The following is a 13,592-nucleotide window of genomic DNA, read 5'->3' as shown; positions in this document are numbered from 1 at the left end:
TTTTATATATCTCCGGAACGGTACAATATCATGTATATATTGATATAGAGTTCTATGTTACCTGTCCTTACAAGAATCACGTACTGAAATTTGGACATAAATTAGAGCACAGCCCTGTACATATAATTATTAGGTTTCTCAGTCATCTCCATTTCTTGGATTTAAAATCAGTCAGAGGTACTGAAATGAATTCCTTCACGTCAAATAACAATAATAATAATATATTTTCTCTAATAATCTGATTTCCAATAAGCTTGGCGGTTGAACTAAGTGAACGATAAACAGTGAGCTAAGTAATTTGCTCCTAACTTTAAGAACAAGAAATATCTGTTAGAAGAATGAAAAACATGTCAACTTTCACTTTAAAAACTTCGATTTTTATTGAAGATGGGAGCGTGCATTTCTTTTGAGACTTAAGAATAATTCCTGTTGCTTGGGTGAATTGTAAAGAGATGAATTCCTAAAACTATAGACAATCCTTAGTTTTGTTGTACTACCATTATTATTACTGGAGCATGATGGCTTAGTGATAGAGTGCTGTTTCGATCTCAGGTCATGTGAGCTTATGATAGAGACCATAGTGCCCTGGAATTGTCCTGCATTCTCATTCCACCAATTACTTTACAATCATTGACTTTCATTAATCATTATCGTTCCCTTTAACCTATAAAGAATAATCGCGGGACGTTAATTCAAAGATACCATTTTATTTTTACGAGTACTGCTGCTCAACACAATCTTGTAAAATCCTCTCAAACATTCTATTAGCAATTGTGTCACAGATGAAATTATTAGAGATTATCAGTGCGGATTTAGGCGAAATCGATCAACTATCAACCAGATCTTCACCATTCGACAAATACTTGAATTTGCCCCACTGTTTCTGCATAAAATGAAATCTGAACCATTATACGGTTTGTATACAAAGCGTATCCTCGCTGAGGATCAAATCTGAGACCTTCTTCGTTTGTTGCATTATTTTTTACCCCTTCATGTGTGACATTATTATCTGTTGCATGTAAGAAAGTGTCGTGGATAACAATCAGAATTTTTCCTTGCTCGAATCTTTGATTCCGTAGATTTCTGATTTAAACCTATGTTACAATTTTGTTTTACCTTAGCTAGTGATTTTCTAAGAAACTCTTTCATAGTAGAATGAAATTACAAAGAGTCACTTTCTTCTGTTTCAGTGAGGTTGAATCCGTTGCATTGGGAAGTAATGTAAGCGTACAGTCCTCAGATATAAGTAAGACTTTGATGTGCAAGTGGTGCTGCAAACAATTTTTCTTCCTCTCAAAACTTCAGCGACACATCAGAGGCCACACTGGGGAGAAACCGTATGCGTGTACAAAGTGTAGTATGTCTTTCAGCAGAAAAGACAATTTAGTGCGACATTTTCGCCTACATTCCAGTGGGAAAGTGCTTTGTGACCTTTGTAACTGGAGTACCTATTCAATAAGAAGACTGGACATTCATAAACTTTCTCATCGGTTCGAACAACCCAAGCAACAGTAAAATTTAAACTTTTACAAATGTGTTACTTTTATTTTTATTTTTTTTTCTTTCTTTTCGAAGTCTATTTATAATAAGTTTTGTACTGATACGGAAATAAAGTGTATAAGAATGAATCATTGTGGCAGTTTCACAGGTGATTGTAATAGCTTAATCCTGTATTCTTCTCATTTCTGTTGATTTCATCAGTACAGTACATCTAGAACTGTGAAACGATCCATTACACTGTTCAAGATAAAATTATTGAAGACATAAGTGATAATCGCTCTATAGAAAATTTGATTACTTTTATTTTCGTTAATCTGTTTCGAAATGTGATAAGCATTGCCCCTATTCATGTCAAAGGTTGTTTCACTTTCCTGTTTTCGAAGTTAAGCAAAACTGACCAAAGCACGAAATATACAGGGTGGCCCAAAAGTAGGTATACAGTAACGTACTGATCAGCTTATTGCATTTTATATAATTTCTTATTGTTATCCTTCAGGTAGGCTTAGTTTCTTTATTATTTGTTCTTAATGTATTTTTACTTACATCTTAAACTCGGAAGAGTCGAAGCAAATAAACCCATAAACTAGAATGTTATACTTGATCAATGCAGGGCTGTATACTTACTTTTGGGCCACCCTGTATTTTTAATAGGGACACGGTGGCTCAGTAGTAGAGCGTTCACCTCTGGTCCAAGTAAGCTTTGTGGTTGGCAAACACCGTGTTCGTGGGTTTTGTCGGGATTCTCCCGTTTCCTACCACTTTATTCATTCCACCATTTGCATTCATTTCTCATCATCACCGTCTCCTTTAGCCTAGCCGGCATAACGTGGGACGTAAAACTCAAATATTTCATTTCATATATTTGGTGCTTTGGTCAGTTTTGTTTTATAACGTAATGATACTCTGATACATATTCCCTTTTCCTTCGCGTTGCGCTACGTTTACAACTTATTGTTTGTAGTGTGGGTGATTTGGTCAGTCATTACCGTTTTTTCCTAGTTAAAGTGAAATGTTGTGTGAGAGTTTTATTGAGTACTCATGGCAAACATAGAATGTAAGTTTCGGATACTAGTTATTATTAATTATTTCAACGAAGCAATTAGTGACGGATTACTGACAGCCACATCGCACTTTTCATGAGAGTCGACGTTAGAAACGAGGGTAGAGAAAGCATGAAGTGCGATTTAAAAAAGAAGAAGAAGAGAAGAAGAAGTCAAAAAATGAAAGATTGTATGTTATTTTCTTTTTTAAAAAAGTTGCAATGCCATAATGGCGATATTTCGTTTAAGGATATTTCTGCAAAGTTTAAATTTGCACGAGCTTCTTCGTGGATAAGCAGTTAGCGTACGCGGCTTTGGCGTGGGAGACCCGGGTTCGATTCCCAACGGGAGCTCATGTGGTTCCGATTCTACGTTAATCAGTAGGTCCCGTCTCATATAGCCTTGCTGCTGAAAGGAACGTTAAACTCAAAATCAACACAACTCAACTTTAAATTTGCACCCTCGCTGCCCATGAAACTGAAAACGAGGAAGTTGTAAACGATAGGCTTTAAAATATGACAAAAAGTAAGAACAACTGATCAAAGAAAGATCCTCCTTAAGTCGACGTTTCGAAGGTAAAACCGTTATTCTAACTGATACAGCTTATTGTATGATAGACAAGTGTAATCACGATCATTTTTATACATGAGTTTTTAGACAACTCCTGTAGAGGTCTAAAATGTTCCATCAATGAATTTTCACCTAAAGTCATGGCATTGATTGCCCGTTTCAGAGTGGGGTCTTACATACTCATACTTCTGCGAGAATAATTACGTGTATTAAGAAGTACCAGCAAATCAGGTTTCTGCTGTTATTGCAAGCAAACCACAAGAAGACATCTGCTTACTTTAGCCCGACAAAGTAAATTTCCACTACGACAAAAAGAGCATATCCTTCTTGCAGGATCATCTCGAACCCGACTAACGTTTCTTAATTTTCCTTCGTCAATCGAACAGACCAAAATGTCTGCAATAAAGATTGCAAAGCTGAAAGTACAAAGCATCTGATTCTGCGAGTCAAAGCTTGTTTAAGCGACTCGAACGAATACATTTTAAACAAACATTTTAAGTAGCATGACGAAGAGGATGCGAAAAGCAGTTATGTAAAGATGAAAGTGACCATGTTTGTGACTTAATAATTCTTGAACCACCCGACCGATCTCGATCAAATTTTCAACATAGATAAGGAGGTTCGGACTTCACCTCACTTTGACGGTGCAAATTAGGGGAGGGGGAGGGAGGATATATATATATATATATATATATATATATATATATATATATATATATATATATATATATATATATATATATATATATATATATATATATATATATATATAACTGATCAATATTAGTGTCAAATCCATAGTTTTCGGGGTCGCTGAGATGAACAGCGATACTTCCAATGCCGTTTAAATCCAAATTCAGCCCCACAACTTGGGTGAGGTAGGAGAGGACCCTTGGTTCTCACACGGCCAACTTCATGTGGCAAGTCTCGAGTTGGAAATCCCGAAAATTTATATGTTCTGGTTTGAAGAATGCAAGACAGAAAACATCATCTATCAGAGAGTGCTTCAGTAATAGTAAGAAGTAACTGGCTAACGGACCCAGCGAAACGGGTAATTGACGCTAGTCACGTACTATAATCCATTAATTCTATAGTATAGTTGACAATACGTACGTTGCTAGAATTAAACAAGCTTCTAATTATTCAATAGTAATAGTGTTTTACGGGGGAAAAATTGTTCTAAGACGAGGCATATGCCAATCGATAGATATCACCAAGCAGAACAATATGATATATGTCAGTATAAAAACTCATGCGTAGTTTTCGAAAAAAAAATCAAGAAAAACTTTAGTGTCTTAAGACTATGCCCTTTAGATTACAGGAGATGAATGAAAACAAAAGTAAATGATAATAAAAGAATCGGCCAAATGAAGAAGAAACGTCAAAAGAAAACCACAAAATTAGCCTGAGACCAAAGCAGGGATCAGTCGCACTATTGGTAAGCGCTATACCGGAAAGCCACTGCGTCCATGGCATGTTACTGTTAGTGCAAAACTGTTAGAATTCCAACAAATCACAGCATAATACTACTCGCTGATTACTTTATACTATCCGCACATACATGATAACCAAGCATTAAAACTTAACACAATAGAACAGCGACTAATTATATTTGCCTGATCGTTGTGTAACGTCACAACACGGCAAAAACATCAGATGCGTATTGGATAAACACATACCATACGTTCTTGCAGAAACTACGAGACATGATGCAAACTCGGTCAAGTGAAATCTGGCGCATAATCCATAGTCCTTGATATAGTGCATTTCGTTTCACATAGTGTGATATTGATGATGATTGCTCGGTTTATATCCACTCTGACAGATTGCCAGATTCTTGTATTTATAGGGGTGTGGAAATTCAAAAACTCCACAAGAATATTAGAAGAAAATAAATCCAGTCATCAACATGGCTATCACACTGCCTCATTATCGCACTCCTAACTGTAAGACAAATTACTTCGTATTTGGTCAATGTTATTTTCTTTCAAAGTATTCAGAATTATGGATAAATCTATAAATATGAAAGTTAATTACATTAAGTTAATTAAAAACCTCTCTAATGATATTGCTTATCAGATACATTGAATATTAAGGGCTTCAAGCAATAGTACTGAATAAATATTACGTAATAAACATGCAGATTAAAGTATCCAATATCATAGCAATATATGTAATAAATTATGTCGTTTTTATTCCTTGACATATACAAAATTTTCAGAATTAGTACACGATATGATAAGATAAAAAACTTACACTCCTTTCGGTGACGGTAATAAGTGTCAGTTTCGTAACTATCTGTAAGGATGTGTTCCAGGAAGAATAAGCGAACATTCAGTTATCCAGTAACATAGAAATCAGCTGTTTTAAATATACGTGAATACAAAACATACTGTTTTTCTTTCAGCCTCTCTGTTTCTGGATCGGATGAAGCCTTAAGAAATTCCACTTCATTGGAAAAAACGTGGAAATGTTCGTGGTGTTCCAGAGGGTTTTGGACTCAATGTCAATTGAAGATACATGTACGCATACATACAGGAGAGAAGCCCTATTCTTGTGATATATGTGGAAGACGGTTTAGGCAGAAACCTCATCTAAAAGGTCATCAGAAGATCCACAATTCCGAAAGGCCTTTCTACTGTACACAGTGTGGAAGAAGTTTTGTATCTCAAGAGAAATTAGACGATCATATAATAATACATGTGATAACAACATAGTTTAACAGTCGTTAATGTACTATGGTAGAGAAATATGAAAATGTAGAAATCTGGAATGGTCAGAATAATGTTGAACTTCGGGAAATTGATTTTAGAAAAGAACGATTTTTTTAAAGATATGAACCAACTATATAATTATATGGCTTTTTAAAAAGTGAAAATAAAAATTTAAAAAACTCAAACAGAAGCAAAAGACCAACAGTGAATTTATCCTGTTACAAGTCAAGCCATTCAAGATTATGTTATCCCTTTCCTTCATCATTTAGTTGTCTGCACATCTTGGTCTACCAAAGGTCTGATTGTCGTTTAGACTAGAATCATTTTCAGTGTGTACTTCCCACTTGAGAAACGTATACCATCCCTTCCATAACTCCTTAAATAGTTTTACTATTCATATGATATTAGGTTATATCTACGCTAAATGAAAAAAATTAATGAAAACTGAATCGTGTTCGAGAGGAAAAAAAAAAAAGCATCTTTGGTACCTGATACTTAGAAACCTTCGATGAGCAGTCTCAAAAGAATCAAAATTATCTTTGATACTTTCTTGCTAAAGTAAATTATAAACCATTCCATTTGGAATTTAACCTCTTGGTATATATATATATATATATATATATATATATATATATATATATATACAGGGTGGTATTTGAACGTCGGGAGCTGATTCCTGACACGAAACAAGCAAAAAAGTCCTCTATAACTTTGGTCAGTGAGGGATAGTTTCGGCGATATAAGGTGCCGAAAGCGTGGGAAAAATGAACTTCAGAGGGCTGTAATTAAAAAACAACGCAACGTAGACAGTGCGGTTTAGAACATGACACTCGAAGTCATACCTGCTCGATTGAAAAATGTATGCTTCAAACCTCCGCAAGATGTGTGCGAGAGATTCTCCAAAGAAACGTACAGATTACTTGCCAGGTTATAGGAAATCCCTACGTTCCTTTGGAGAATCCCTCGCACACATCTTACGGACGTTTGAAGCATACATTTTTCAATCGAGCAGGTATGACTTCGAGTGTCATGTTCTAAACCGCACTATCTACGTTGCGTTGTTTTTGAATTACAGCCCTCTGAAGTTCATTTTCCCCACGCTTTCGGCACCTTATATCGCCGAAATTATCCCTCACTGACCAAAGTTCTAGAGGTTTTTTTGCTTGTTTCGGTGTCAGGCATCAGTTCCCGAAGTTTGTTCAAATAGTTTCTTACCACCCTGTGTATATATATATATAATGTAACACACAAGTGATTCAGCAGTATTCGCTTCCCATCATTATGATTACTCCATTAAATCTTATCGTGAGAAGATAATTCTTGTAATGGAACTGAGTCTACTTTTAAAATATTCAGTATTACATAAATGTTTATATACAGAATAGTAAAGATATAAATAAAATTTTGAAATACTAAAATTTAGTCAATTATTCTGCTTCAGAGGATGTATTTATATTTAAAAAATAACAATTGTAGGGTACTCTTTATAAGACGCCGAAGTTGAAAATTAAAAGAAGAAAACTAAGCAAAGCTTCATGAAAATGGTTATATTTTACATATATGTAATCATTAACATCTCTCATTTATGTATGTATCAAGTACAATCTCAGACATGTGTCCAACCTCACTGAGTCTGCATGCATTTACGTGCTCCATAAAATTAGTGTCTATTTCGATACACCTAGTCATGTGTATGATTTCCGGCTGCAGTTCCAAAAGACTGTGCTAATTCGTTGGCGTTTCTGATTTTACAAATCTATAAGAAGAAATGATGTAAGATCACATGACCTTGTTGGCCATTGTTGGTCACAGTGCGAAGACATCTTCACGATAAGAACATGTTGCTTAGCCGTAAATTGTTCCATGACTTAAAATCAGAAGAAACAAGTCAAAAACAACAACAACAAAACTACGTTAATGAAGTGACGGCAGATAACAACAATGGTAAGGTCTACGAACTTCGAAGCAAGAATAAAAAAACACTCGATACAATTTCAGCATGCTATATGGAACACCCTTTATTATAGAACTTGAGAGCAATGTATTATATGTAGATTTTAAATTCTTGATTTTTTAAAAAAGGATACGCTCCATATTTGCAATGATTTATAATTTTGGGGGGCCACTTACAGTACTGTGGCATTTTACACAATTTGCATTTTTGTGTGTATTTGAATCATTGATTATGTGTCTTAAATGGGATGTGCAAACGATCTGAAAAGGAACATTAAGAAAAATACCATACTTCACATATTGAAAGTATATATAATATATAGTACGATCTCTCGTAACCAGCAACCACGTGACTTTGCCAGATAATTGGATATTTCGATCTGCCGACTCTGTCCATTTTCTCCCGCAATGCAAGTGTTCGTTTAAGCGTGAAGATGTTTTAGGTAAACTCAGTGTAGCGGCATACTCTAAATATTTGCAAATTTAGTTGGTTGGCTTGAGACCTGGTCTAATAATGTACAAAACAAAAACCATGTGATCTCTTGTAGCCAATGAGCTGCTTAAAGTACCGGTAAGCTATTGTATGAAGCCATCACTTTGAACTTGCCTGCCCGACTTGAATTGACAGAGAATACAAAAGTACCATTGTTTTCGTATTGTCGGTTAACTGGGTACCGGTTAGGAGAGATCTCATTAATATATTATATATATAGGCGCGGATCCAAGGAGATGGCTATAGGGGTTATTGCCCTTCCCTTGACGCTCACGTATACACTGGATCAAATGGGATTCAATCCTACTTTCTTTACACTGGATAAAGCAGCAAACTATGATTTAGCCCCTCTGAAAAGTAAGCGAAGTTTGTAATTGGTACCATGATGTGTGTATCCAATACTTTTAATATCTTCGTGAAAATTTTATCATTAATATTGTATTAAAAGGTAATTTGGTAATTTCTTACTTCTCTGATTTTCCTCTCGCCTTTCTCCCCCCCCCCCCCCCACTTCTTGTCAAGAGTAAAACAAAAGTATTGGAGATTTCACGATGCGATCAACAATTTGCACAGATGTCTTATTAAGAAACAGGAAGGAAAATATATTTACTTCTACTTAACAGAGTAAATAAATGAAAATAAAATACTGAATAGGGCAGTCAAACTCCCCCTTTTAAAATCATTATTAAAACAAATCGAAATTTTGTTTTCTTCATTTATTGCAGCAAAGAATAAGAGCACAAGTGGAAATGAGTGTACAAGCCAAAAAATAGTTCACTTTTCAGCCGGGCAGATTTTTGAGGGCTTCTTGTCATCGCAAGTCGTACAGCCTCCACATTCTCGGGTGTCCTAACACTTCTTGCACTATAACCTCCTCCTCATGATGTTTGACGTATTGTTTTAAAGTTGTGAACCCAAACAGCGAAGACTTTCCTTCCTTGGACAGGAGCACGAATGACAGTCGAAAATGTCGGCGGAATGTGAGTTGTGCACGTACATACAGCTTTCACCATGTTCACCGATCCAATGCTGCATACATTGTTACTAAATCAGGACATCAAGGTTACAGACTACTTAACCCCACCACTCATACATCTCCAGCTCGTCGTAGAATGGGGGAATTTGACTGTCCCGCTCCGTATAAAAAAGATTGTTTTTGTGTCAAATGAATATTCTTTTACAAAAAGATTGTTTTTCTGTCAAATGAATACACTTTTACATCCAATACTGTTTTTGTATGTAATTTTGTATGCTTATCATATTTTACTAGTACTAAGTACACACAGATCGATTCATATTGTAAATAAAAGTGTTAGATCGTTAAGGAAAGAATAACCTGCTTGATGCTGCTTGCTAATTTGTTTTAAAATTATTTTCTAGATGAATTAATGAAGGGGGTACATTCCTTGTGTTCGAGCTGTAAACATTTGTTTTGAAACTGCGTGTAAAGAAATGCTTTATAAGTAGTGACGGCGAAACCTGCTTTACGCTTCCTCCCCTCCACATCTTTGGGACTTCTAATGATATTTTACTTTGAAGGCATCCTTTAAATTCTGATGTGAAGCACAAATATTACAGGGAAAGTTATAATGAATTTGCCATTGTATAGGGTGACCCAATACAACCTCGCACATTTTAAAGTACATTAATAAAACAAAAAGTAAAGTATTGCAGGTAGAAATTTGTTTATTGAAAAATGTAAAATGGTACTGAAATCACTTTGTTCCGATTTGAAATAAAACAATTGATAATACAATTTGAAAACGATTTCTAAAGGCTATAGTTTGTAATTGCTTAATATTCTCAGACTAAAGAGCACTGTTAGGTCGGCTAGATCGGCTAGATCATTTGTTTCAACGCTGAGCTCGTTGTTCGGAACTTCATTATGTGTAATAGCAGACTTTAAGCGAGAAATTCTTTACATAGTAATAACAAAACTGCCTTTTTTGAAAAACATTTCGACTGTATACGCGCGATGAGCTCCTGACCAAACCATAATGGCAATTGAAAACACAAGGAAAGTGGTGAGCGGACTGGAGTAACCACTTCTCTCCTCCTTCTACTGACAGCGCTAGAGCAGATAAAAAAAGTGGAGGGAGGTTCTTGGATGTTATTAACAATAGCTGCATTGTCAATTAATGTGTCATTTCAATACACAAGAGAACAAACAGAGTAATTGAAATCAGAACAAGGTAATTACAAATTGTTATCAATACCATTTTATATATTCGAATAAACAAGTTTCTATTTGCAATACTTTTTATTTTAATAGCCTTTAAAGTTTGGGAGATTTTATTAGGTCACCCTGTATAATCATATGTCCAATCTTACATGAAGAATTATTGAACTTAATATTAAAAAAAACTTTACTCAGCACACATAATTCAAGCTATTCAAGATGTGAATATGTTGTCAATAGCCTAACTTACTTCTTCAGTTTAAATTTCCCATTTGATTCTATAAAAATCGTTCGGTTACACATCCTTTAACACACATACTTATTAATAATTTAAACTAAATAATGGTGGAAAGTTAGCTTGATTCCTTGTGTTTTTATAACATTTAATTGTAAAATAGGAACACGATTGGGTCATTCCATATGAAATCACCAAAATTTGAAGCTGAAATCTGGCTCATATGTTTTAGATTTTTCTAAAAATTTGTATATGTGTTATGATACTCAAACATAACACAGCTGTAAAATTTTACAGCTCTACTTCAAAGAGGATTACTTAACCCTACTTGGGAAGTTCACTACTACAATGTTTTAAATGCTACAAATTCTAAGATTGTTTTAGTGAAAACCATTTTCAAATAGCTTCAATATCTCCGGAGATCTAGCGGTTTCAATACTTTAAGTCGAGGGCGGACATAAGTGTTTTTTGCAGAAAGTCCCCAAATTTCGAATGGCTTCTACACGAGTCCCTTTTGAAGTAGAGCTGTAAAATTTTACAAGTGTGTTATGTTTGGATACCGCAACATTTGTACAAAATTTGAAGAAAATCTAAAACATATGGGCCACCTTGATTTGTTGATTTCATATGGAATGACCCGATTATATTTTTGTGATACATTGAAATTCATGTATGCATTTGATTTCGCTTGTTTCTAAAGCAAAGAGTAGGCCTAATCCATTCGATTATTCATTTTGATCACCTAGACGTAGACCTAGTGTTCAACATAGAATCTGAATCACACGAACGCCTACCGAAATCAAAGCTTAGTATCGTATGCTGAAGGCTCGTGAGCTGAAAAACAGGAAGGTGTTTTAGTCACGGTAAGGGTGTGATTTCATTGTACGTAAGAGCATGCGTTTAAAAGAATGTTCTGTGACAGCAGGCGAACACTAGAAAGAGCAGAATACGCCAAACGTCATCATGGCCGACATCATCATCAGAATACGCCAAATCATGGACGTCAAACAGCGTTACAGACTTCATATTAAAATAACTGAAATTTGTAATTGGTCGTTCCTCATTCGTATGCAGTAATAAATGTCAATATTTTAAACAAGTAACAGTGTCATGTGTACCCACGTGAAGGAGTTTGATTAGTTAAGAGCCTGCCTTACTAAAAAAATACAAAATTTACCATTTTTCTTTTGCTTGTTTATTCATCAGTGAAAGAAGATAATGAAATGCAAGTCACCACAATCATAGATAATGCTATTCTACAACAGAAAATATGAACCTGAAGAATGTTCAGTGTTGTCATCCATAGAAATTACAGTGTTACCAGAAAAACAATTTCCCTAAAATCTAAGATAAGACAGCGAGAAGAGGAATGAACTCAACTGCATTTGATTACGTATCATGTTCTTTTGGTTTCTTGTGAACTACTTTTTAATAAACATTATTATTTAGTTTTAATAACTGTATGTTAAAACTATTTTGTTTGTTACAAACTGAATACAACTATTATTTAAAAAGTAGTTCACAGGAAACCAAAACAATATGATACGTAACCAAATGCAGTTGAGTTCATTCTTCTACTCGCTGTCTTAACTTAGATTTTAGGGAAATTGTTTTTCTGGCAACACTGTAATTTCTATGGATGGCAACACTGAGCATCCTTCACGTTGATATTTTCTGTTGTAGAATAGCATTATCTATGATTGTGGTGACTTACATTTCATTATCTCCTTTCACTGATTTATAAACAAGCAAAAGAAAAATGGGTAAATTTTGTATTATTTTTAGTAAGGCAGGCTCTTAAGCGTGATATATTTTAATTAACATTGAAGCCGGAAGTAGTAATTGATTTCTACCACTTCCGATTTTAGTCGAAAGATTCGAGTGGAGATGGAATATATATTATGCTTATGTGATTGTAGAAAACCACTTCTTACTATCTATTACAGGGTGTCTATCGGTCACGAAAGTCACGAATGTCACGAAAAAGTCACGAAATCAGAAAACGGCCATGAAAGTCACGAAATTTAGCTTTTAGGTCACGATTTTTTTTAAGTCATCATCCCGGCGAAATTAAAATACCGCTAATTTTACAATAATTATGTGATATCTTCAAATAGATAAAAGATAATCAAAATGTGGAACAAGAGCGCCCTAGACAATATTATTTTACATGAGAAACCGTTATCACGACTCACTTGTCTGCTTTCGATTTCGAGCCATTTTGAAAATTGGCATTTATTTTCGCGCTTCTAAACAGCTGAAAACGGAAAGCCACTAGGTGACTTGTGATAACGATACCTCACGCAAAATAATATTGTCTAGGGCGCTCTTGTTCCATATTTCAATTATCTTTTATATATTTGAAGATATCACAAAATTACTGTAAAATTAGCGGTATTTTAATTTCGCCGGGATGAAGACTCTCAACTGTACAAATGTAAGTACAGTTTGGAAAATTTTTGTTTTATAAAACGTCAAAATTCACCACCAGAAATGTCTATGGTTGGGTTTAGACACTACCAAATCGCAAGCAAAGTACGTTTCTATCGCATGGTTGAAAATTCGGCCTAATTCGCACCCAAATTCGCTCTTCAAAATGTTTGAAAATTTTATAATTTGGTAAAGAAAAGGTCTCGAAAAAGTCACGAAATTTCATTTTGGAATTTTAGTAGACACCCTGTATTACCATTTTCATTCAATAAGAATCAACGTTGAAACCGAAAGGTGTCGATTTCTGTCACATATATATATCACAATCTCTTATCGTTTTGGTCTATGTAGATCAGTATTGAAACCGGAGTTGTAGTGGATTGGATTTCTATCGCCTCCGGTTGTAGTATCACCTCCATTAACGAACTGAAATCTTAACTTTTGACTCTATGACATCCTGACCAAAATTGATAGTGAT

The 13,592-nt window shown here is 34.8% G+C and overlaps 1 protein-coding gene across 11 annotated transcripts in view; it reads left to right on the top strand.

Moving 5' to 3' along the window:
- LOC145680677 (uncharacterized) overlaps positions 1-13,592 on the top strand; it is a 246,213-nt gene that overhangs the window by 150,087 nt on the left and 82,534 nt on the right. The window contains exon 4 of one of the 11 annotated variants that reach the window (XM_081751547.1): positions 5,518-6,367. The exons of 9 other annotated variants lie outside the window; for them this stretch is intronic. In XM_081751547.1, coding sequence (XP_081607673.1) covers positions 5,518-5,827 — 310 coding nt within the window. In that variant the 3' untranslated portion in view covers positions 5,828-6,367. Of the gene's footprint in view, positions 1-1,190; positions 1,609-5,517; positions 6,368-13,592 lie in introns of those variants that run through there. One more of the 11 variants, XM_081751542.1, reaches the window with a different exon arrangement.

The sequence above is a fragment of the Thermobia domestica genome, chromosome 3 (assembly GCF_964235325.1).
Source record: "Thermobia domestica chromosome 3, izTheDome1.hap1.1, whole genome shotgun sequence".
In the NCBI taxonomy this organism is placed as follows: domain Eukaryota; kingdom Metazoa; phylum Arthropoda; class Insecta; order Zygentoma; family Lepismatidae; genus Thermobia; species Thermobia domestica.
This window is presented reverse-complemented; position numbering and strand designations above follow the sequence as displayed.